The following is a 26,238-nucleotide window of genomic DNA, read 5'->3' as shown; positions in this document are numbered from 1 at the left end:
ACTTAAAGTGTTCTAAAAGGCAATTGTTTGCTTGTGACATTTGAATAAGAGATAACAATAAAAACACCAAATGCAGAGAACAACTAGCAGTTGCTTGTTCAGCGTTGTGGTTTGTCACAAACTCTCTTTTTCATTCACTGAGTTCTTCTTGTCCACTCCATTGCACATTAGCCTCCTCAAGCGAAATGTATATACATGTGGTCGAATGGGTGAGGTGAGGGGTCACACCCCTTCATGTGGCATTCCAAGTTGACTTATCAAAGCCGACATTGCTAGTTTAATTATGACGCCCTATAAATGAACAACATCAAAAGTTATGCATTGGTTTCTTCAATGTCGATGTGGTTGTCTGCAAATTCTGTGGCGCGCATCCTTTCTTTGGAGTGTATTCTCTGTTGGATTTTTGTTTCCCTTGTAAGTTCCTCTCCACTTATATGGAGTCATTTCTAGTATATCACAAGTTATAGTTTCCGATGTTATGAATATTGTGAATCTTCGGCTTCAGTATCATTCTTATGTAATGCTAACTCGTTCGTAACACTTTATAATTCTGAAATGCTCTCCAACTCAATAACACAAATCTCCTTTATTTATCGAAAAGGTAGATGGAATATTTAGTTACACAAAAGATCAATTCGCAATGGTAAAATGATTTCCGACCATAAACTGTATAGCCAAACAAAAACTCTCTACAGGAGAGAAACGAGATGAAAATGAAGAAGGCTTGAAAGAACAACCCCACATACGTACAAAGTTTATACCACTACATGCCAAAATGCCATGCACTTATAAAGTTCAAATCATTAAATGCCAAAATAATCACAAGTCGTAGACGTGCCACTTGGAACAAGATGATAATAAAAGTTAGAAGGTGGAGCCTAAGGGTGTATTGCCAAATCTTGGAATCTGAAATCAACCAAGAACATGTTACATCCAAAACCCTAGGTCTAAAGCTAGGATGAAATTACAATGCCTCTTACATCTCACTATTATTTGGAATCTCTATAGATAGGCAATTTGACAACCTATCAACCATCTAACTTTGACCATGGCATTGATGGAAACACACCTGTCATAAAGCTCCCCCTATCTTCGTGCTTCTTCTCTTTCTCTCCCCCTTTGACATCAATGGAAAATGGGGTGCTCCCCCTGACACTATTTCTCCCTTTGACTGCATCTTCACAACTTCTCCTTGACATGTGCTCCCCCTATTTGTATGACAAAGAAACCACAAATAATGTTGTACAAGATGGCTACTCTTTGTTTTTGGAGGACTGGATGAATGTGAAGCTCTAGAAAATAAAAATGCAAATCTCCTTTATGTCTCATGGGATGGCCTCCAATGTTGATTGGAAGTGGAGTGTGCCAACTTATTTTTTGCTTCATTATGATTTCACCATCCATGTGATAGATGGGATCTCCATGAAGAAGCTAATGATCCAAATCCCATCCATCTATGTCTTCCAATGAAAAAGAGTGCCCAAATCTTCATCCTCTTACCAAGGTTGGCATGTAGCATTGTAAGCTTTCTTTTTTGTAATGTTCTTTTTTTGGTATTCCACATGGCATGGTTAGGATGGACTTTCAGGGCTGGGGCAGAGAGGTCGCAGGTGCAGGTTTACTTCATCAGCGGGCCCAAAGGCTTCAAGAGTTGTTTCATGGGGTTTTGAGGACTTTTTATGAGGTGTGATGGCATTCGCTTGGTATATTCCATCATCCGCACAGTTTGTCTTTCATTCTGTTGCATTCCAACAACTTTCAAAAAACTGAGTTATTAATGGGCCTGACTCCATTAATTTTGCTTCAGGTGGAATTTCGAGAGGATACTTGGCAAAACACCTTAGTATAATAGCTCGTTGGAATCAAAACGAGAATATCTATAGGATGGGATGGCTAGAAGTGATTTTTGGTGGCTTGAGAAAGCATTGTGGTCAATTTACCATTTTCCCACATTAATAAGTGTTGGAAATACTGAAAGGGGGGTGAATCAATGTTTCTTTTCAATTATTATTTTTACCAGTTAAATCAATTATATTTAGAACACAAAATGAACAATAAATGCTTTTATTAATATAATCTTTACAATAAATCAGGTACAATATATATAGCGCTCCAACCCGTGCCAAGCACCAACTTGGTATTTTCTAAGGCTCCAACATCTAGGGCACCAACCTTGGATTTAGGAGCACCAACTCCAAGGACACCAATCCTTTCAATTTCTGAAGCACCCACTGCAAGGGCTCCAACCCTATCTTGTCAAGGCAACGACCTTGTTTGTTCAAGGCTCCAACCTTCTGGACCCCAAACCACTGCTATATTTTGTCTCAATATGTTTGATAGTAATTCTCTGCTCCCAAAATCTTCTTCACTGAATTCTGTCAATCTACAGCTTCACTACTACATCAATGACAACCTGTCTTCATATGAAGGAGTCTTCACAACTCTTCATATTGCCCAAATAGAGTCTGCAGAAGTTACCTCATGATGATTTTAAATAGCCATCATGATCTCCAACAATGTCTCCAAGATCTGTTGATGCTTTTCAACAGGATATCTTTGATAAGCTGTGTTAAGCCCTCAATGTCTGCACAAAGACAATTCTCTGTTTTCAACCCTTTATTCTTTACTGTTGTGGTAATTGTTCCAAGAGTGACTGCTTCTCACTGTTCTTGTTGTTGCGATCTCTTACTTCCCAGAAACAAACTCACAAACACTTCAATGTTGGTGCTGGCTACTGCTCCCTTCAAACGATGTCAGATGAAACTTTATTTTTCCCTTCACAGAACTGTTCTTCAGGTTGTGTTTTGTACTTGATTAATTCATCACTGGTCTGAGCCTTTCAAAGGTTAACCCAATCAACAGAGTTGCTCGTCCTTCGGCTTCCTTCTTTCCTGCTGACCTTCGGCTTTCTTCCTTCTCGCTCGATCTTTGGCTTCCTCTGTTCCTTCAAGTTCACAAGTTGTGAATTGTTACTTCTTCTCTCTGTAATCGATGCCCGAATCACCTACCTCAAGTGAAGCATTTCAACTTGTATATATATACATATATATATATATATATATATATAGATATATATATATACATATATATATATGAGTTTTTCCAATAATCAAAACGACACATTCATTGGTGGAGGGGTTAACTTGTGCATGAGATGGTATATTAAAATATATCGGAGGGCCCTGCCACGTCATCACCTTACCCTTGCGATCGCAACTTCATGAAAATCTCGCAATTGCAACTCCGAAGGTCTACACATAACATTGTCGATCCCCTACTTCCAACGGAGCAAATGTGATATTATATTAAACCCATTTTAATAAACTGACGGGCACACAACCTTATCGCAATCGAAGGTTGGCGAAATTATCACAATCGGCGGTCCATTGGGTCCACACCCTTTGAAACTTGCGATTACTGCAGATGCGATATTTCATTAAGTCATGCTATAATGGTGCAGCGGGTCCGCAATGTTATCGCAATTGGAGGATTTGTATATACATCCCTTTTTGACTTGCGATATGGTCGTTCCGATAGGTAGATGTGATATTACATTAGGATTGTTATTATAACAAATCGGGTCCGCATATTATATCGCAATCGCAGTTTTAGTGTGACATTTCTGTAAGACTTGCGATATAAGATTTCAATACAGTGGACATGATATTACAATAGGGCATGTTATAATGGAGTAATCGGATCCGCAACTCAATTCGCAATCGGAGATTTCAACGTGACAAGGCTTTAAAAACTTGCAGTATGGCGGATGTGATATTTTTTAGGGCGTGTTGTAATGGGACCATCGGCTCCACAACTCATATCGCAATCAGGGGTTTTGTGTGGTGGCATATAATAAATTCATTGATAAAGCGTCGATGCGTTTTGTGGTCTTTAAAGAGTTTCACAGTTTATTACTGTTAACTCCTCTGTTATTTCTCCTCTTTCGATAGCTTTGCTCCTCTGATGTAATGTTCCTCTTTGTTCTTCTGATAGCACTTACCCTTGGGCATATCCGATAACCTGCTTTGTCTTGGCTTGTCGCTCCTGTGGCTTCTCTTCACTCCTATGACTTCTGATAGCTCTTCTTTGATGGCTTCTGATAAACTACTCTGATGGCTCTTCTTCTGATAGCTCTTCTTTGATGGCTTCCAATAAATTTCCTCCTCGGGTCTACTGCTTTTATTCTGTCTGTATATATGTATTTAATCCACTTGGATCTCCCATCTCACCATATCATCATATATCAAACTTTCATCACTATGAGCATTACGATCAATAAGCATCAATAAGCAACATCATGTATCTAAGAATTTGCCATCACAGACACTGCTATATTGATGTCAATGACAACCTAGATTAACAAAAAAGAATATTTTAATTAAGGGAAATGTGCTCAATGATTAAAATAATAACAAAACATGAGCTTCTAGAGGGGTCCATCAGATCTATAAAAAGATGAGTAGGAGGCCAATAGAGGACATCTTGGATTTGATATTTCTCCTTGTATGAGAGGATGAGAACCCGGTTCTCTACTCCAGCAGTAGCCCTAGGATGGAAACCCTCGGGTGATTCAGTGCGACTAGGCAAGTACCCATCTCCCCTAGGTGAATTCATCCAGGATTCACAAGAAAGCTCAACAGTGGTATTTTAGTTCAGTTTTGGAGGGCCAGAACAATATGGGAACAAATTCTTGAGGCATGTTCCCCAACTCAGCTATTTTATTGTATCAGCATGTAAACCCCAATTATATTATAATAAAGCTGAGATTATTTTCTGCCCATTGTTTCACTGAATTGCATGCATTCTCTTATTTTATTTTACATGGAAATCTTCAGTAAATTGAATGGAAATTTTATGGAGAAATTGTGGCTGAATTAGTTTTTTGCAAAACATCCTGAAAGGGATATTACATTTTTCCAATTTATTTTGGATAGGGTTAGCGTAATATGCATCGGAAACACTTCAAAAACACTCATCGCATCATCAAAATAAGAAAATTTGAAGGTGGCTCCAACAAAAATATGCATGAATATTTTTGCCCCTTTTTATTGTCATCAATCAAAAATGCACATGAAGGATGAGAATAAAAATCAGAATTGAAAGCGTACATATGCTCATAACATAGGCTTGTTTCTTTCTTTTAGGAGGCTAAAAATCCCTGCAATATATTAAGAATTGAACGTCATTTTGCAAGAGGAAGAACCTTCATAAGAGTTACTTCCTTTGGTATTTGTTCAAAGACAAAACCTTCCTCTTCAAATACATGTGCTTGAATCATCTTAACAATTGAATTGTCTTATGCTTGTAATTATCTTCGCAGTTTTGTAATGGCTTCAATCAAGACTTACAAGAATTTTGTCTGTTTTTGTACTTCTTACAACTTTGCATAGCTTAGTCATCTTTGCCTTGGAACACTCAACCTTGAAGATGCTTCAACAATTTGTGCATTGAGCACACAAGACCAAGTCATGTTCTTTTATCTTTGGCTCTTCCTATTTTCTTCTCCAAACTTTGGTGGAATCTTCTATGTTCCTCGTAGGACGATTTTCTTCTTTGAATTGCTTAAGACACCATATCATGTTGTTTCTGCAATCACATACTATGTGTCCAAGATTGTGACATTTATATCATTCTATATTGTACATGAACAATCGAGTAGATGAAACCTAACATCTGTTGTAGCCAATAGGTCCTTTGGTTGTATAGCTTGCAAACTAATTTCTCGAAGAGAAATAAGAACTTTGTTTGTTATAATCACTCTTGGGATAGGGCCTACAATCTCTGTCCTTATCCCTGAAATTAGTACATGAAAAACAATGTCCAAAGAATATGGTTTGGTAATTGGATGAGAAGACTTCCCTTCACAGTTTCCTGTAATTGTTTTGCCTTGGAGGAGGTTCAATCCTTGGGTGATTCTCATTGTTACTTGCATAGAGAGAAGATTCCTTGAGGTCATAGCATAACTGCTTGAAGAGATAGCACTTGCAACATTCCTCTGGCTTTTGTAGTGATTTGGCCTTTGAAGGACAATGACTTGGCTCTCAAGTTGTTCTTCAAGTTTAATCTTTGAGAATTTTGAGCTTATATAATTTTTGCATGGAGATTCACCTGTATAACCAAGTCCTCTTTTATCCATTGATTGAGAACTCTTCAGATTCTTGCATAGCTTGTCAACATCCTTTCTCAATAAGACAATCTCTTCTTCAAGCTTCTCACAATCTTCTTTTTTCTTCATCAACTTGTTCTTCATCACTTATTTCGTTCTCTTTTCTTCTCGCTGAGTTTTTAGGGAAATCAATCATAATTTTCTAGTGCAATCAAGACTGGTATAATTCTTCAAACTGATAAGTACTTCCAATGATACAATTTGACTTCTTTAGAGCATTCCAATCATCAAGCAGTTATACCTAAAAGATTTCAACCATTAGCAATTGAGCAGCAGTAGAGATCACAATAAACAATAAGACAAGAGACACCAAAATTTAGGCCATCGGCCAAGGAAAAGGGAAAACCCAATAATCTTTCCTTATGAGAGAGAGTTCAATAATCAAGTACATCAAAGTATTTTAGTCAAGACATCAAGACATAATCAGAAACTCAAGACTAAACTCAAGAAGTTCAAGCATTAAGAGCTCAAGACTAAATTCTAATAAACCTAGCAAGTCTAAAAATCATTTCATAATCGCTTGAGGTCTTATCATTGGATTAGTCATTTTTTTTGTTGATTTTTAATGTACCTTGGCCAAGTGGTTTCCCATTGGTTAGTCTCTACCTAGGGAAAAGTGTCCAAAATAATTACTTTCCCAAGTGTGACTTTATAAAGTGAAAGTGACTTTATAAGTGGTAAAGTCAATGTTAAATTATACAGTGAAAAGTGGCTTTAGACATAAAATACAATGTGGGTACTTTATTTAATGGGTGAGTTAAAAAATACAAAGTGAGAATTAAATGCACAATATTCTCATCCCTTGATCTAAACCAGTCTGAGCCATTAGATCTTAGGGTTTCTAAAAAGTCATTTAGGGAAACAAAAGGGGGAAAAGACAAAAGAGACTACATTCATTCTTCATGAGCAAATTGGAGAAAAGAGGTTGAGAGCGGGAGAAAAGTTCTGAATGAGACATTTGTTGCAGCAAGCTGAAGGAGTGATTTTTGGGAAAATTTGGGCACAGAAATCAAGGCATAAAAGACAGCATAAGGTACAATACGAGCAGCATTTAATGTTGTGAGCTGCACGCTGTTCGAGAGAAGTTTTGGAGAAAAAAATTGAAAAATAAAATCCGTACAGCGGTACGAAAATCCGCACAGTTCGTACGAAATCCGTACAGTACAGTCTGTATTCGTACAATACATATTTTCAACTTCAAGTGGGCATGCAAATTTAGGCAAAGTGGGCACGGTTTTCAAGGAGTTTTGGGTTGAAGAGATAAGTTGTATTTCGTTGTTTTGTTTTGTCTGCAAATGTATTTTTCCTGAACTTCAAAGATAAATAAATTTGAAGAGCTCTCTAACAGGTTTTCCTCGGAGAAGATTGAAGGGGTTTTGCCTAGGTTTATGTTGACCAAAAATCTGTGTGTATTTTTATGTGTGTTGCTGATCTGTTTATGTCCATATTTATTTTCAACATGTGTTGACAATCTCATGTGTTTTAATCTGAAAATTTCATTTCCAGAATCTTATATGTTGAATGTATGTTTATGGGAAAGGGCATTTAACTGAATGGGAGTGATAAGGTGAAACTAAAACGGTTTGGGATCGCAGGAAACTTTTTAGTCATCAAATTTCAACATGGTATCAGAGCTACAGGCTGAAAATTGCAATTTGAACAGCAGATAGTAGTTTGGGATAGCAAACAGTGGTTTAGTCCGTTTGGACAACAGACTGAATTTTTGGACAGCAAAGTGAAATTTCACATAGACTGAACTTTTGGGACAACAAGGTGTGCTGAAAAGTTCATTTCTCCATTTTCTTGGTTTTGCAAATTTTGGACAGCAGTGATGGTCATGTTCTTAAGGATAGAGGACAGACTGGATGGGATATCGAACTATGCCGTTTGGAAGGACAGAATATATACAGCGTTTGAGGGGGCAGCAGTTTGGGACATAGTGCGGCAAGTGGTTGTACCTTCCACTGCTACAAATGAACTTGCTGAATTCAAAAAAAACAATGCAGAAGCAAAAAGGATTTTGATGGACAGTCTGAAGGATCATGTGGTTCCTCGGGTGAGAGGAAACACATATGCATATCAGATGTGGACAGCTCTAACCACTCTCTATTAGAGTACCAATGAGAGCAGGAAGATGGTACTCAAAGAACAATTGAAGAACATCAGGATGACAAAGACTGAAAGTGTAGTTCATTATTTTGGCAGGGTCAAATAGGTACGTGATGATTTGACTGCTATTGGTGAGGCAGTTACACCCATAGAGTTAGTCAGGATACCTATAGCGAGACTTCCTAAGTCTTGGGAGGTCTTTGGAGATGTTGTTACCTCTAGGGAGAATCTTCCCAATTGGGACAGATTCTGTGATGATTGTGTGCAGCATGAGATGCAGAAGACTGGCAATGGTGGGGTGAAGATAGCAGATGAGGAGGATTTAGCCTTGACATCCAGGGAGAAGAACAAAGGGAAGACCAAGAAAGGGGCCTCATCAGATGGGGCTAAGGGAAAAGAGAAGAAGAAGAAGAAAGATACAAATATGTCCACAGTCAAATGTTTGGGCATGTCAGATGATGGGACACTATGCTGCTACGTGCCCTGAGAGGAAGAACAAGGGGAAGAAGGGTACTACAGCTTCAGTAGAGGTGGAGCAGTTAGCTTCACAGTTTGACCAAGACTTTGCATTTATTACATCTACATCTAGTAGGAGTACATCATCCGATGTGTGGTACATAGACAACGGGGCTTCCCGCCATATGACATGTGCACAAGAGTTCTTTTCAGAGCTTGCAGAGCGGGCACTTGATATTGAGATTGTACTAGGAGATGACCGCACTATGAGAGTTGTTGGTGTGGTGACTGTGACCTTTGAGAGGGAGTTTTTGCCTCCTTTGAAGGTCATGGATGGTTTGTATGTTTTGGGGATGAAGAAGAACTTGATTTCAGTGTCTGCTATGGAGGAGAAGGGGTTTGACGCAGTGTTGCACACATCGCGATTTAATCGCGATAAAATCGGAAAATCGCGATTTTTTCAAAATGACGATTCGAATCGCGATTTTTATCCAAAAAATCGGCGGAAATTTTTTTTAACGATTTTTATCGAAAAAATCGCGATTTTTTAAAAAATCGCGATTTTTTCGAAAAAATCGCGATTTTTAAGGAAAAAATCGCCGGGCACGGGGGCAGCGGGCGTTTTATATGGAAATTCGATTTTTATTTTATTCATTCAGCAGTCCGCCGCGGAGGAGAAGGACGAGAAGGAGAAGAAGGGAGGGAGAGGGTTGCCGTCGCTTGTGGGAGCCGATTTTAGGAGGAATCCAAGCCAAGATCGCGAATTTGTCCATAAACCAAGTATGTAGATTAATTTTTTTTTGTTTTGGTTCTCTAAAAACTTTGTTTTTCATTGTTTTTAAAGAATTTTTGGAAATTTTTCATTGATTTGGGATGGGTTATTTGTTATGACTATGAGAACCAATTTTTGTTTTTTATTTTCTCATTTTCTTTAAACATTGTTTATTTTTTTTTATTTTTCATTGTTTTTTGGGTTTAGAAATTGGGATTTTGGAAATAATTAGCTTGTAATTTTGCAAATGCTAAATTGTAATTTGTATTTACTATTTACTATTATCATTTATGTAATCCTAAATTCCTATTTCCTAATCCTTATTTTTCCATAGGTTTGCAAATTCAAAATTCAAAAACAAACATGCCAAGGAAATTGGATCCTTTCTGGGAATATGGTGACCCTAAAACTCCGAATGATAGACAAAACTTGATTTGCAAGTTGTGTGGAAAGGAAATATTCGGGGGGGTGTACAGGTTGAAGTTCCACCTTGCACAAATCCCTGGACGTGATGTGGGGCCCTGTCTAAAGACAAATGCTGAAATTATCCAAAAAGCCATGAGAGCATTGGGAGAATTAGAGCACACTAGAGACGCCAAAGAAGAACTCAAAAGGCAACTAAGAAGGTCAGTTGAAGGAAGTGGGCCAAGTGGCACAGGTTCTACTGCAGCGTCAGTCAATCCGTTTGCTGCATCATCATATTTTGTTCCTCGAACCACACCTGGTTCACAACCAACTATCGGTTCAATGATGAAAAGAACTGAAAAAGAAAAAGCTGACAAGTTGATGACAAAATTTCTCCTCTGGAGTGATATTCCTTTCAGCATTATAAGGAATAATCCATTTTTCCAACCTACTCTTGATGCTGTTGCCAGTGTTGGCCCGGGGTACAAACTCCCTTCTCTTCATGATTTCAGAGGCCGGCTTCTTCAAGATGAAAAGCGTGACTGCACCCAAAGATTGGAGGATTTTAGGGCATCATGGGCACAAACAGGATGCACTGTTATGTCAGATGGTTGGACTGACCAAAAGGGGAGAACCCTTATAAACTTCTTGGTTAGTTGTCCCTTGGGGACTATGTTTATCAAATCTGTTGATGCAACTCATCAAATCAAAGATGCAAAAAATTTATGTGATTTGCTGGATGTGTTTATTTTGGAGGTGGGTGCAGAAAATGTTGTCCAAGTCATAACGGACAACGCTGCAAATTATGTTGCTGCTGGTAGATTGCTTATGGACAGGCATCCTACTTTATTTTGGACACCTTGTGCTGCCCATTGTATTGATTTGATGTTAGAGGACATAGGGAAAATTCCCTTTGTCAAAGAGGCTGTTGACTCATCAAAAACCATCACAAAATTTATTTACAATCACACATCTGTGCTTAGCTTGATGAGAAAATGCACCAACAACAAAGAGTTGGTGCGCCCCGCCATTACACGGTTTGCGACGAGTTTCATATCTCTTCAATCCCTCTTGAATTCTATGTGGGATTTGAAGAGAATGTTTGTTTCAGAGGAGTGGCGTTCTTCGCCAATGAGCCGCAAACCAGAAGGAGAGGCCGTCTGCAGACTTGTTTCATACCAAGAAGACTTCTGGGCGGGAGTGCAGGAGGTGTGCGCTGTCACAGAACCTTTGGTAAAGGTTCTTCGGTTGGTAGATGGTGAGAAGCCCGCAATGGGCTATTTGTATGAAGCCATGGATAGGGCCAAAGAAGCCATTCGGTCCTACTATGATGACAAGGGAGATGATGGGTTCCAGAGACAACTCCTTCTATGGAAGGTCATTGATGAGCGATGGAACAACACACTCCATCGTCCCATTCATGCTGCTGGCCTTTTCCTGAACCCTGCATTTTCTTATGCATGTGGGTTTAATTTTGATGTTGAGGTCGTGGAAGGATTATTAACCTGTGTCCAGAAGATGGTGAAAACTCCAGAAGAACGTATGGAGGTCTCTAGACAAATTGAGCAATATAAGTTGTCAGGTGGCACATTTGGCTTTGAGATGGCTATCAATGATAGGACGGTTAAAATCCCAGGTATTTTTTAGTTTGTAGTATGTACTTTGTAACTTTGTTTCAAATTTCATTGTTTCTTCAAATTCCATTTTTTTCTTATGTTTATTTAAAATTTTCTTTGTAATTTTGTTGTAGACGCATGGTGGAAGATGTATGGTGGCAGAGTACCCCTTTTGCAAAATCTTGCCGTGCGCATCCTCAGCCAAACATGCAGCTCCTCGGGATGTGAGCGCAATTGGAGTGTATTTGAAAAAATACACAACAAGAAGCGCAATAGGTTAACACTTAAACATTTAAAATATTGCAAATTTCCAAATAAATTTTTGAATTCATTAAAGTTTTAAACAATATTTTTTTTATAATATTAATTATTAATTTATTATTTCATGAACTTTGTACAGGTTGGAGTCCCATAGACTTAATGACATGGTCTATGTCTACTACAATCTTCGATTGTGGGTGAAACAACTAGAGAAGACACCTGATACGGAAGCCATCTCATTGGATGGGATTGACACCACTGCTGAATGGAGGGTTGAGACCGAGAGGCCTCTCATGGATCCCACTGAGGATTGGTTAGTGCAGGATGAGGGGGAGGAGGAGGGGGAGGAGGAGGAGGAGGAGGAGGAGGAGCAGGAGCAGGAGGAGGAGGAGTTGGAGGAGCAGGAGGAGGAGGTGACACCGCCTACCCGGGCTACCCGGGCTACCACTACCACCAGTAGAGGACGTGGTCTCCGTCCACCTCAGCCTCTTGTAGCTGCTACTACTAGTTCTTCAGCTTCTAGAGCACGTCAGACTCCACTGCCATTTCCACCACCACAGGCACCAGCTTCTACATCTAGAGGGAAAGAGAAAGCTGTGCCATATTCTCGCAAGAGGGGCAGAGGAAATCAATAGGATTAGACTTTCATTTTATTGTATATGACATTATGACATGATGAGATACATTATCATATTTTTTGTTGATATTTTGAGGCTGAGTTGGACTTGGGACTCAGGACTTACTATTCAGGACATGATTCAATGTTATGTGTGATTTTAGCGCTAGAAATGATATTGAACATCTTATATATTAGTTTTTTTATCATATTTATGTGTCAATGTATTTATTTTATGTTGTAGATGGTTTAGATATTAAAAAAATTGAAAAAAAATGAAAAAAAATGAATATTTTTGTGCCAAACGATTTTTTCCGATTTTTTCCCGATTTTTTCCCGATTTTAACGATTTTTCCGATTTTTTCCCGGCGCCGATTAAATCCCGATCGCGATGTGTGCAACATTGGTTTGACGTCACTTTCTCAGGAGGGCAAGTATTGATGCATCCTAGGGGAGCTTCCATCACTTCGGCCAAAGTGATTGGAGTCCGCTCTGGGAAACTATACAGGTTCATTTTTCAGTCGTCAGGAGCATTGGTGAGTAGCACTCACACTAGTACCACCAGCAGTAGAGACTTGTGCGAGTTATGGCACCAGAGGATGGCACATATGCATCATGAAGCTTTGAGAGTATCGAGGGAGATCACTATTGGAGTTCCTGATTTCAGTGTCGAGCATAATAAGGTCTGCAAATGGTGTGCTTTGGGCAAGTACACTAAGTTACCATTCCCAGCGAGCGATAGTAGATCTACAGGCATACTAGACTTGATTCATACTGATGTTAGTGGTCGTATGTCTCATGTGTCCTTGGGTGGTTATGAGTATTATGTTATATTCATTGATGGCTACTCTAGGAGGACTTGGATATATTTCATGAAGACCAAGGGTGAGGTCTTCAGTCACTTTAAAGAGTTCAAAGCTCTTATGGAAAAGCATACAAGTATGACAATTCGGGTCTTGAGGTCAGACAATGGTGGTGAGTACACCGATGATGGGTTAACTGACTTTTGTGTACATGAGGGCATTAGGAGAGAGTTCACGGTTCCTTACAACCCCTAGCAGAATGGGGTGTCTGAAAGGAAGAACAGAGCTATTCTTGGGGCTGCTAGAGCGATGATTCATGGTCAGGGGTTGCCTTTGTTTTTGTGGGTTGAGGCCTGCAATACTATTGTTTATCTTCAGAACAAGAGTCCTCACAGAGTGTTGGGGAATATGGCTCTGGAGAAGACTTTCACTAGAGAGAAGCCTCATGTGGGACATCTTTGTATCTTTGGATGTCTCACATATTCTTATATCCCCAAGAAGCAGAGGACAAAGCTGGAACCCATGGCAGAGAAGGGTATCTTTATGGGTTACAGTGAGACTTCGAAGGCCTATCGGATCTTCATTCCTTCTAAACAGAGAGTGGTGATTAGGACGGATGTGAAGTTCGAGGAGGAGAGGGCTTATCGGAGATCACGGGAGTATGATGTGAGAGATTCATAGACTTCTCTTCAGCAGGGAGGTCAAGTATAGGGAGCAGGACCTCAAGGTTCTGGATCGACTGGTACAGGAGGTACTTCAGTGTCACTGACACTTGGGGCACCAGTGGTGAGTTCACCGTGCACTTCTTTAGGAAGTCCACTAGTACAGAGTTCACATGGCAGTTCAGCTGATATAGCCACATGTGCCAGTACAGGTTCTTTGAGGACAAGTGCTAGTACAGGCACACCAGGGTCAATTGACAGACCTTGAGATTCACCAGACTAGGGGGAAGAGGATGAGGTTCCCTATGGGGAAGCTTCTTTAGGGAAGAGGAGGCCCAAGTGGCTTCAAGACACCTTGAAGTAAGCGGAGTCCGTTGGTCCTCCGAAGAGGGTGCACAAGGAGAGTGTGCCACCTGAGCGGTTTTGTAGTTATGTAGCCAAGGCTACCAGCATTGTTGATTCTGAGCCTACTAGCTATGAGGAGGCTACCAGCCAGGAGGTATGGAGAGAGGCTATGGTGGAGGAGTATGCCACTATCATTAAGAACAATGTCTGGGAAGTGGTGCCTAGGCCTGAGGGCAAGTCAGTTGTGACTTCCAGGTGGCTTTACAAGATCAAGCATGCTGCGAATGGCAACATTGAGAAGTTCAAGGCAAGGTTTGTGGCTAGAGGGTTCTCATAGATAAATGGAGTTGACTATGATACGACCTTCACTCCCGTAGCTTGCTACACTTCTATTCGGTCCCTTATTTCTATTTCCGCAGAAATGGGTTGGCAGATCCATCGGATGGATGTGAAGACCGCATTTTTGAACGAAGTTATAGAGGAGGAGGTTTATGTTGAGCAGCCACAGGGCTTTGAGATACTTGGGCGGGAGACCCATGTATGTCGGTTGAGGTGAGCACTCTACAGACTTAAGCAAGCTCCGAGAGCTTGGTATTCAAGGATTGATACTTACTTGCAGCAAATGGGTTTCACGAAGAGTGATGTAGATCCGAACCTATACTACATTGTTGTAGGGGATGATCCGCTCATTCTTGCGTTGTAAGTTGATGACTTGTTCATTACTGGGGCAACAAGACTGATTAGTGGTTGCAAGGAGGAACTTGCTATGGAGTTCGAGATGAAGGACATTGAGCTGATGCATTACTTTTTGGGGCTTAAGGTGTGGCAGGAGGAGGGGCATATATTTCTGGGGCAAGGGCAGTATGTTGTGGATGTGTTGAGCAGATTTCACATGGCATACTGTAGACCCATGTCGACACCTATGATCACCAACTGGAAGAAGCTTCATGCTTCAGATTCTAGCTTGGTGGATCCTACATTGCCCTTGATGTATCTGGTAAACACTAGGCCAGATATATGTTTTGCAGTGAACACACTTAACCAGTTCATATTTGAGGCCAGGAGGGTGCACTAGGTAGCTGCAAAGCACATTCTTTGCTACGTGCAACGGATTGTTGATTATGGTTTGGACTATAGGCAGGGAGATGGAGTGAGGTTGGCAGGTTACACAAGATGCAGATTGGGCAGGTTGTGCTTCTGACAGGAAAAGCACTTCAGGGTGTTGCTTCAGATTGGGTTCCGCAGTTATGTCGTGGTTCAGTCAAAAGCAAAAGTCAGTTGCTTTGAGCTCTTTTAAGGCTGAGTATATGGCTCCTAGCCAGGCTAGTTGTGAGGCCATTTGGCTTCGCAAGTTGTTGTATGGCCTATTTGATCAGGAGTTGAGACCGATGGTTATTCACTGTGATAATCAAAGTTACATTAAACTCACGGAGAATCCAGTGTTTCATGACAGGTCAAAACACATTGACATCAGATATCATTTCATCAGAGACTATGTTCAGAAGGGGGCAGTGAAGCTGGAGTATATATCAACAGATGAGCAGGCGGCCGATGTTCTCACGAAGTCCTTGCCAAGAGGCAAGCATGTCTATTTCAGGGACAAGATGGGTGTGGTGAGAAACACTTTCCTCAATAAGAAGGAGTGTTGATTTTTAATGTACCTTGGACAAGTGGTTTTCCATGGGTTAGTCTCTACCTAGGGAAAAGTGTCCAGAATAATTATTTTCCTAAGTGTGACTTTATAAAGTGACAGTGACTTTATAAGTGGTAAAGTCAATGTTAAATTATAAAGTGAAAAGTGACTTTAAACATAAAGTTCAATGTGGGTACTTTATTTAAAGGGTGAGTTAAAAAATAGAAAGTGAGAATTAAATGCACATTTATTCTCATCCCTTGATCTAAATGAATCTGAGCCATTAGATCTTAAGGTTGCCCAAAAGTCATTTAGGGAAACAAAAATGGGAAAAGAAAAGAGAGATTGCATTCATTCTTACATATTTTCAATCATCACAATCTATCTGTTCACAATCTCCCATAGAGGTCCAACTGACCTAGGGTACTCTCCAAAGCACCTCCCCACTAAGCACTTTATCAAGTACAAAGTCAAAATAGGTGGGCATTTTTGCACCTGAAATATAGACAGCCTTTTCTTTTGATTTTCTGTAGTGATATAGTTTAAATTTTAGACGATTTTTCTCTTCTTATGTTGCCTTCAAATTGTAATTAGCTTCAAGCATTTTTGCACCTAAAATATAGACAGCCCTTTCTTTAGATTTTCTTGTAGTTATATAGTTTAAATTTTAGATGATTTTTTCCTTCTCATATTGCCTTAAAATTGTAATTAGCTTCGATATTATATTCTTACATCGGAAACATAAATCACTCGCTTATTGCTTGTACCCCACATGTTAATTTGTCTTTCTGTCCTATTACCTGCTTTTCATCACCTGAGTATGATAATTAATTTGTACAAGCAGAGAAGTTTCCATGGTTCAGAAGAATAACGACCAGACACAAGCCATAGAGGGAAAAATGAGACTTGTAGCATAAATATTGCATCACTGACATTCTGTGACATTTTAAAGTTGTACACGTATGCAAGGATTCTGTCATGTGATAGTGACAGATTTATTAAAAAGATACGGACCGTTCATCACATAGTAGAATAGCACCATAATCATGCCGGTGACGAATAACACGTCCCACTGCCTGATTCACAGCTCTTGCTGCCTGCTGGACATACCATTCCTCCCCTGACAATGCCTGAAATGATATAACAACCCAAATAGGCCACTTAATAAAAAAAACTCACAAGAATTCTCAGATGACTAATATGTTTTCTATTAAAGATTTATCCACACACAGCCATTCAAATGACTAATATCAGAATAAAAGGATTCCAGATTTATGTAAGTTTTAGTGAGAAGCCATACAGCACAGGAAAACAAAGGTAAAACATCTAGCAATGCTGATAACATGAACAGGCAATGATAAAATCAATTCCTAACAAATAGACAGCAAATACCTTTGTATTCCTGGTCTGTAGCCGAGCTTGTTCATCCAAATATTCGCGTTTGAGTCGAACCTGTAATGCAAAATGTGAATGAACACCATATCAGCATTTTATTTTGTATTTAAAGATACCATAGAAATATAAAATCAACTGAATTGCTCTGTACTTTTGGTTTAATATACTGAGAATGGACAGGGACTATAGACAAAAAAAAAATCTACCAGCTCAATCTTCAGAATGTTACAGACTCCATCTGACCCCATATGCAAGGCAGTTATCCATTATGTCAAGCTAAAACAATTATTAATCCAACACATTCTTTACTAATGTAAAACATAATTATATAAATGCACCTCATGAAGTGTAATAAGCTAGGTCCCTAACTAGCATGAAAAGAAATGTTAATTTCATATACAGGAATTAAAGACTTGCCATATCAAAACCAGCAAAATTGAACTTCATCAACCACAGGCTTTTCTCTTGTGTGTTTATTTCCTAGATGCTGAGCTTACACTTCAATAGCTACACAGCCCCTTGAAAGTTATATATAACTCCAGCAAGTAGCAGCACAAACTCCAGCATCATTCCATTCATTTCAGTTCCAATTTCATTACTACTTGGAATAGATCTAAAATAGACTCTCTCCAACTGCTGTAAAGGTTGCCAAAGAGCTATATTTTCATCACAGGCATCCTAGAGAATACTTTGTTTTCTGATCATCAGAGATTACCCATGCCTTCATCATCCAGGTGTGCTTTAACATGGGATTATCCAAGCAATGATGAAGCAACAGTTTACCTTTCTCATACTGTACAGATAAAAAGCTACAACTTGTCCAATTAACATCTTTATTGCTGACCCTATATAGGTTGTAAGGGACAAGAATCAAGGGTAACATTCAAACCTGTCCCTTCAGTTAGCAGGTGGAATTCATTTGGCATGATGGAAACACATGTGAGCTGAGGGAGGAGGACAAGGGAAGTTACCTCATCCTGCCACTTCAGTCCTTCAAACAAGTCAACCATTGCTCCCTTTCCAATGATCATTATGCTTCTTCATGGCAAAGGGAAAAAGCAATCTGTTTTTGCCATAATTACTAAAGGAGTTCAACATAAGAGGTATGACTTTGGTCTCCATGGATTAGATTTCTTAGTGATTCTTCTGGCTGATTTCAAGCTTCTGTGAAGGCTATTTGGTGGAGTTTTGGACTGTGAAAATGGCATGTCTGGGTATGACACCATATGTGTAGCGTGTTCATGGTTTCATTCATCCAAAGTCTACAAGGATTTCCCAGTGAAGGGGAATGATGTGGGTTTGTACCTTGGCGAAAGTAAACATTCTCCAACGTGGCCTAAAGGACTGGAATGGGCAAGAGATACTGATATTCTAAGCCATCTCCATTCATACTTTTAAAAAAAAAAAAATCTTTTACTTCTTTTATGATAAACTAAGGTTACATTGCGGAAAAATTTGCAATCAAATAGAGTAAAATACCTTAAACATCATAGTCCAAGTTCTAGGCCTTGCATCTCTTTGATTGAAAAACAGGGAAAAATATCATTTTTATTCAATTTTTAGCCATATTTCTGTTGAGAAATCTAGGGGCAGCAAGTGTAGGTGATTTCTCTTACTTGATAACTGTTTTTGATGTATTTTTACTTTACTTCATTAGCTTGTTCTTGTACTTGATTATTATTAGTATTCTTCTTCATCAAACAGTCACCAAAAACATAAAGGACAAAGAGACAAAGGACACAAGATATAGGTGATCAGCCACGGCCAAAACCTCTCCAATCTTGAGAGGAAAACCCGCAGAATTCTTCTTCTTATAGAATCTTCAATTGACAACAAAGACCTAGACCCTTGACCAATAACCTCTCCAAGACCAAGTCAATGCTTCTTCTAGATGAACTTCTCCTTTTCCAAGTCAGCGCTGGTCATACTTGTACCGCAGCTTTAGATTTCAGCCCTAACCCAGAATTTCGGCAAGCTATTGCAGACCTGCAAATTCGACCTCTTCTGCAGAAACCCTAGGTCACACGTGTGGCTGGAATATGGACAGATTTTCCTCCTTTTGACTTCGCTTGACCTTGGCTCCTTTCCTTGGCAATTCGGCTTGCTTATTTGACCTTCTTTTACCCAAATTCAGCTCCCTTTAGTGACTGCAATTTTCGGCTTCTGCTGCTTCAGAATGATGCCCTAATCTTCACACATGTGGAGAAATTGTAGCCCAAAAAAACAAATCAGAAATGCTTCTTTCTTCTTTCTCCTTCCTTCGCTGGGTATTAGGTTCCTTTCTTCACGCTGATTGAACTCTTGTTGATGCTTGAGTGAGTGAGTATTGAATGAAGCCAAGTGCTCCATATATAGGCATCCAATCACTTGATATTAGGCCGATTTGTCACTGTTTGTGTAGGCCGACTTGTTTGATAGCCCTTCACTTGATCTTGGAGAGTTATTTTGACTCTATCTTGACACAAATAATTTCTTTACAATATGTAAATGCCCCATATGGGTCTTTCACACACGACAATGACCAAGAAGCTCTCAATGGGAGCTTGACCTATAAAAACTAAATTTCCTTGAGCATGAAACCAATGCCTCAAGATGAAAAATAATAAATTTACATTTCACATTACATCAAAAACATGAAATCATGATTACATATGTCATTATGAAAACCAAACCTAATTACATATTTCAACACTCCCTCTTAACTAGGGTGGTATTCATAACCTATACAAGGTACTTGGGCATTCTCAACCTGAAGAATTTTCATAAGAAGAGTCGGATTGGTAACCCATTTGTATAGCATCATATCATCCAGCATTGTCACATAGCAAGGCCTTGACTAACAACTCTATCTCTGTAATGTCCCTGTTGACCACTACATGTCAACTTCCCATAGTAGTACACCCCCTTTTTTCACAAAAGGCATAGAGCTTAATCGACATGTCCGTGCCATTCGACAGTCATCATCGACTTGATCATATTATGTTGTAAACCCAGTCTGCATGTGCGAATTGTAAATAATCTTAGCAGATATGAGTCGTGTATGTAAATTGTCTAGGTGGACCTAATTTCCTAGTGATAATCTACGTTCCGGAAGGTTTTTTGTCTCACCGATCTATGATTGGCAGAGTTTTTCTTCAGCCTAACCCCAAAGCCGGAATGGATTTTGTCATTAGAATCTTAGGAGAATCCTAGTGTGTTAATCTGCTAGATTATAGTTGTGTCGCAGAACTGGGTGGTTTATGAGGGTCTATGTCAAATGGGTTCTCCCCCTTGAGATGTAAAGTTGTAAAAGTCATGATGTAAAGTGTCTTGAGGGTTAGAAAATGTTTTAGTCCCCTCGTAAGTCCTAAGTCCTAGGTCCTAGGTGATTTTTCCAAAGGATAAGTTCGAGGATTCATTTAAAAATAAATTAAAAATTAAAAAAATAACTGAAAAATAAAAATTTAAAAAAATAATAATAAAATAATAAAATTTATAAAAATAAATAAATAAAAATAATAAAATAAAGAAAAAACCTAAAAATAATAAAATAATAATATTTTTGAGTAAATAAATGCAAAATTTCGATTTTTAATGCATTAAAAAATTCGACGGATGAGATTAAGAGATGTCTTGATCCTCATCGACGGTCGAGATCATTTTGACGTGGATCACTCGAACTAGCCGTTGGGAATTTTTCCTTTAAATAGGGTCATTTGAGATCAGATTAGATCTGAGAGTCTGGTGCTAAAGAAAGCTCTCTTGTAGTCATTTTTTGTGCTAATAAAGAAAGACTTTGGGGTTAAAAATCTTGCTGGTGTTACTCTTCTGAAAATGCTGTAAGATTGTTCTATTTTTTCTGCATAATTTTATTTTCAGCCATTGATGACAGCTTAATGAAGATTGATCTAGGCACAGGTATCTTGTCTGATCTTTGGGGTTTGAATGATAGTTTAGATTCTGAAATATAGTGACAAGTATCTCCATTTGATCGGGGTTTCACTATTGTTTTCTCCCTCTATGTTAATGGTTGATTTTAAGTGTGCAGGAAATCCCTTTTTTCAGATTACCGGGCGTTAGGGGAAGTTCTCCGCTGAACCAGCCAACTCCCGGATTGTGTTTTCTGAAAGAGCCCAGCCAGTTCTTGATCCCGGGCTAATCATTCGAAAAAAAAATTATGAATGCATGCAGGGTTTTCTGAGGCGTCTTACATTAAACTTATACTCTGAAAATATTACTGTGGATTATTGACAAATCTGGCTGATTAAGAGTCAAAAGTTGTAAATACTGATCTAAGGTTTTGATTTTGTTTACTGCACATATTATTCTTGGCAATTTTTCATTTCAGGTTTGCAGGGTTTCTGTAGCACCCGAGGGTTTATCAACGCTGCGCAGCTGATTCAAAATTTTAAGAGCCCTGGTGAATCTTAAGAGGATTTTCCGATCCTTTTTCCGCTGTCTGGGGTTTCATTATTCGCAGGAGGTTTGTTCGTAATTTTTTTATGCTGCCCTGGGCCTGCAATAAGCTCCCCATCAATTTCCCGCACAGGTTTCTTCTTGCACATTATCATCCACAAATTTTTCTTGCAGCTGCCCACTCACTGGCTTTTATCTCTCTCACGCAGCTCTGTTCTCCACAGCCATATCATCTCTGCACAAACGCTGCAAATCTCCCTCACACAGTTCTCTCTCAGTGTTTTCTCCCACACAGCCTTTCACATAGCCGCAACACCTACCCATCGTTGCCAAGACGTTGATTCATTCCCCATCGTGGCAGCTCCTCCCTCTGCGGCTTTCATCGCTGTCTTTATTACCTCTAGCACTTTCCTGACTACCCTATGCATGTTCTCCATCGATTCTCATCCTCTCTGCGTATTGCCTTACAGCTTTTTCATAGACCCCTGCTCATCGCCAAAGGAGAATCGACCTGCACACATCACTGCTTTCTACCCGGCGATTTTATTCATCGCAAAACAGACCATCAATTTCCCATCGGCAGTTGCAGCTCCTCATACGCTCGCCATCCACTGACTTGCACGCGCAGAAAGCCAAAACTAAAGATGCGTAAGTCTTCACGTAAGCAAAATTCAATTTTTTGGTTAAACGTAAATACGATTTTATTTTTTATAATCTTCAGATTTTAGTTTCATAAAATAAAGAAATAAAAAAGGGCAATTTCGTTTTTTACATAGTTTAGTTTTAGGGTTAGATAAATTTTAATTTTAGCTTTATCGTATATAAATTTTAATTTAGGATTGTGATTTTCTTTGATTTTAGATTTTCTGTTTCAATTTTAGATTTAGTTAATTTTGTTTACATTTATTTTAAATAAAAAATATAAAAAGGATTGATCTTTAGTTTTTATTTAGTTTAGGTTTAGTTATATTTTTGTTTAGCTTCTTTTTTTTTAATTTTAATTTAGGTTTCATAAAATTTTTAAAATTTTTTGTTTTCATTTAAAAAATATAAAAATTAAAAATGCCATAAAGGGTTTCTTTTTTAGATTTAAGTTTTAGACTTTATATTGTTTTATAGATTAGGTGTTAGTTTAGATTTAATTAGTTTTGTTTGGTTTGAGTTTTGAGTTCAACAAATAACATTTTTAAAAAAAATAAAAAATAAAAAAAAATATATATATATAATAAAAAAAAATGATAATAAAAAATATTAATAAAAAAATAATATATATATATATATATATATTAATAAAAAAAAAAAAATATATATATATATATATATATATATATATAAATTAAAAAATATTTTGAAAAAGCTTAGCTAAAAATTGAAAAATCATTTTGGTGTCTTTTTGTGGTATTTTTCTATAGCTAAATGCACTTAACTGTTTATTTACAAGTTGGCTATATGAAAGTGGTAACTGATTCAGCATCTAAATTTTATGATCATTTAAAGCATTTAATTTTTCTTTAAGTTTGATTGCTGGATCATCGTTAAAGCATTGTGAATTTACTGGATATCTTGCATTGCTTGGGTTATTGATGATAAATGTTTGTTTTACATGGTTCATATTTCTGCAACATCTAATCATTTAACCATTAACTCCATAAGGCACTGGTCTATTAAACTTAACAAAATCAATTTAGTGCTTGTTTCTTCGTGTCTCCCAACCCAACTGGTCCCCAGTTGGTCATTCATTACCCCATAGGGTCTACCCCCCTTGGCCGCGGGAGACAGGCTTAAACGGAGAGATCGGGAATCAGGGTGACAGCCCCCGGCCTTACAGTTGTCGTGACAATCCGTGCGACAACATTTTTTGGCGCCGTTGCTGAGGACAGAGTTTTTCTATTCCTGGCGTTTCAACGACATTCATGTTTCTCATCTCTCATTTGAGCTGGCAGATTCAACATTTTTGGTTATCATTTGGATCTTTTATCGCCTTATCTTTCGTCATATCAGCAACTACTCTTTAGTTCGTTTCTTGTTTGGGTGGCGACTCCATTTCTTTTCATTTCCCAGACAAGAAGCCTCTCTCAGGTGGTGATTCAGTCGCTGTTAGACAGCATTTAAACAGGTTTACTTGTGTAATGATCATATATTGTAGACTTCCTCAATATAATCATGAAGATGTCAAGATGCGTCTATTTGTCCATTCTTTAAAGGGTGATGCTTTGAATTGGTTTAATAATTGTCCTGAAGATTCTTTCACTTCTTTACAAGACATTGTCGATGCTTTTAAAGATAGATATGGTGATCCAGATAGCTCGCCTTGTGCCCCTAAAATTGTGCAACAGAATGAAAGTAATCTTGTAAAAGGTCCAGCTGTCGATGAAAGATTCCAAGACAATTCTTCATATCAGAATGTGCCATCCACCTGTACCATTGCAGATCAAATCTATGATAGTGGAAAAGCAGGGACAAATTGTAAAAACAGTGTTGACAATGAAAAGGAAGATCAGAAGCAAACTATACAAGAACTAATGCGGCTAGTAAAAAATATGGACGTCAATCAAACTAATTACGCTAATGATGTGAGAACTTTATGCACCCACCTGGAAAAACGTAATAAGGAGATGGAAATTATGCAAAATCAGCATGCTAAAGAAATTGAAGCCATGAAAACTAATCATGACACAGAAATTAGTTTTATGCAAAGCAAGTTATCGGGCTTAGAGGAAAATATGACAAACATGCAAGCAAATCATAAGGAGATAAACTCTATGCAGTATTGCTTGATGAAAATAAAGGAAGAGAACGATAAAGTAAAAAAAGATATGGAAGAAAACCATGCCAGGGAAATTAGTGCTATAAAGGTTGAACACTCTAGTCAGATGGATGCCATTAAAATACAGTTTCAGAAATTTCAACAGCAATCGGAAGATGAAAGAAACCGAGGAATGTCAATAGATCAAAAGCCTCCTTATCTGTTACAGCAAGCTCCATCTTGTTATGAGGTTCTTTGTTCCATTGAAAATTGCCTGGATGAAAGGGAAATTAATAATCAGATTGATACTCACACGGTTAATCCACCAGTCATTGAAGATCAAGTTATAACTCATGGCACCTGTGAGATTGGTCCATCATCTTTGGCAGGGCAGATGCAGAATGAAGAAATACATGTCACGCATATCTTGCATACTTCATCTGAGAGTTTTGAAGCAGAAAGTTCCATGCCATCAGTGATACGACCTGCCAGGAAGAAAAAGCACCAAAGAAAGAGAACGAGAAGAAGATTTGATGCATCAGACGGCCGAGAGCAGCTTGATTTTCGGATAGGAAAAAGTCCTACCATATGCAGAATTGGACATGGTACATCCGACAAGCAGCCGACAGATTTGCCTGAAAGCAGGCAAATGCTCAGTATACACTATATTGAACACATCTGATGCCATGGGGCATCCTCTGTATTTCTAACCTTACTCCTTGTTTTTTTTAGCATTTTCATTTCTCTTTTAGGATTAGATTTACTTTTCCAGATAGTTAATAAATGAAGAGCTTATATCTTTCATGTGCTTAATATTATATGATGATTTTTGGATGGACGCTACTTATGTTTTATTGTGTATTGCGTGGATGCAGATTCTGGATTCTCACATTTCTGCAGTGCAGCAACGTGTCCCCAAGTGGAGCCAGATGTTGACCACTACGTGTCAACTTCCCATAGCAGTACACCCCCTTTTTTCACAAAAGGGATAAAGCTTAATCGACATGTCCGTGCCATTCGACAGTCATCATCGACTTGATCATATTATGTTGTAAACCCAGTCTGCATGTGCGAAATGTAAATAATCTTAGCAGATATGAGTTGTGTATGTAAATTGCCTAGGTGGACCTAATTTCCTAGTGATAATCTACGTTCCGGAAGGTTTTTTGTCTCACCGATCTATGATCTGCAGAGTTTTCCTTCAGCTTAACCCCAAAGCCGGAATGGATTTTCTCATTAGAATCTTAGGAGAATCCTAGTGTGTTAATCTGCTAGATTATAGTTGTGTCGCAGAACTGGGTGGTTTATGAGGGTCTATGTCAAATGGGTTCTCCCCCTTGAGATGTAAAGTTGTAAAAGTCATGATGTAAAGTGTCTTGAGGGTTAGAAAATGTTTTAGTCTCCTCATAAGTCCTAAGTCCTAGGTCCTAGGTGATTTTTCCAAAAGCTAAGTTCGAGGATTCATTTAAAAATAAATTAAAAAAATAACTAAAAAATAAAAATTTATAAAAAAAATAAATAAATAAATAAATAAAAATAATAAAATAAAGAAAAAACCTAAAAATAATAAAATAATAATATTTTTGAGTAAATAAATGCAGAATTTCAATTTTTAATGCATTAAAAAATTCAACGGATGAGATTAAGAGATGTCTTGATCCTCATCGACAGTCGAGATCATTTTGACGTGGATCACTCGAACTAGCCGTTGGGAATTTTTCCTTTAAATAGGGTGCTAGGGTCATTTGAGATCAGATTAGATCTGAGAGTCTGGTGCTAAAGAAAGCTCTCTTGTAGTCATTTTTTGTGCTAATAAAGAAAGACTTTGGAGTTAAAAATCTTGCTGGTGTTACTCTTC

General features: G+C 38.4%; 2 protein-coding genes across 4 annotated transcripts in view; one reads left to right on the top strand and one right to left on the bottom strand.

Moving 5' to 3' along the window:
* LOC149181477 (RAD3-like DNA-binding helicase protein) overlaps positions 1–26,238 on the bottom strand; it is a 371,454-nt gene that overhangs the window by 189,146 nt on the left and 156,070 nt on the right. For all 3 annotated transcript variants that reach the window (XM_089416629.1, XM_089416630.1, XM_089416631.1), the window contains 2 exons: positions 17,237–17,296; positions 16,859–16,974 (listed from right to left, as the gene is read on the bottom strand). In XM_089416629.1, the coding sequence (XP_089272755.1) occupies positions 16,859–16,974; positions 17,237–17,296 (176 nt within the window). The remainder of the gene's footprint in view (positions 1–16,858; positions 16,975–17,236; positions 17,297–26,238) is intronic.
* On the top strand, positions 8,734–12,610 carry LOC149181478 (uncharacterized). Its single transcript, XM_089417970.1, has 4 exons — positions 8,734–8,976; positions 10,665–11,544; positions 11,659–11,800; positions 11,925–12,610. Exons 1-4 carry the CDS (start codon positions 8,734–8,736, stop codon positions 12,418–12,420), a joined length of 1,761 nt encoding a protein of 586 aa, XP_089274096.1. The 3' UTR covers positions 12,421–12,610.

This window comes from Pinus tabuliformis, chromosome 3_2 (genome assembly GCF_031772625.1).
Source record: "Pinus tabuliformis cultivar Carrire ecotype Pingquan chromosome 3_2, CPIR1, whole genome shotgun sequence".
NCBI classification, from domain to species: domain Eukaryota; kingdom Viridiplantae; phylum Streptophyta; class Pinopsida; order Pinales; family Pinaceae; genus Pinus; species Pinus tabuliformis.
The sequence above is the reverse complement of the archived record's forward strand: the minus strand, read 5'-3'. Positions and strand labels throughout refer to the sequence as shown.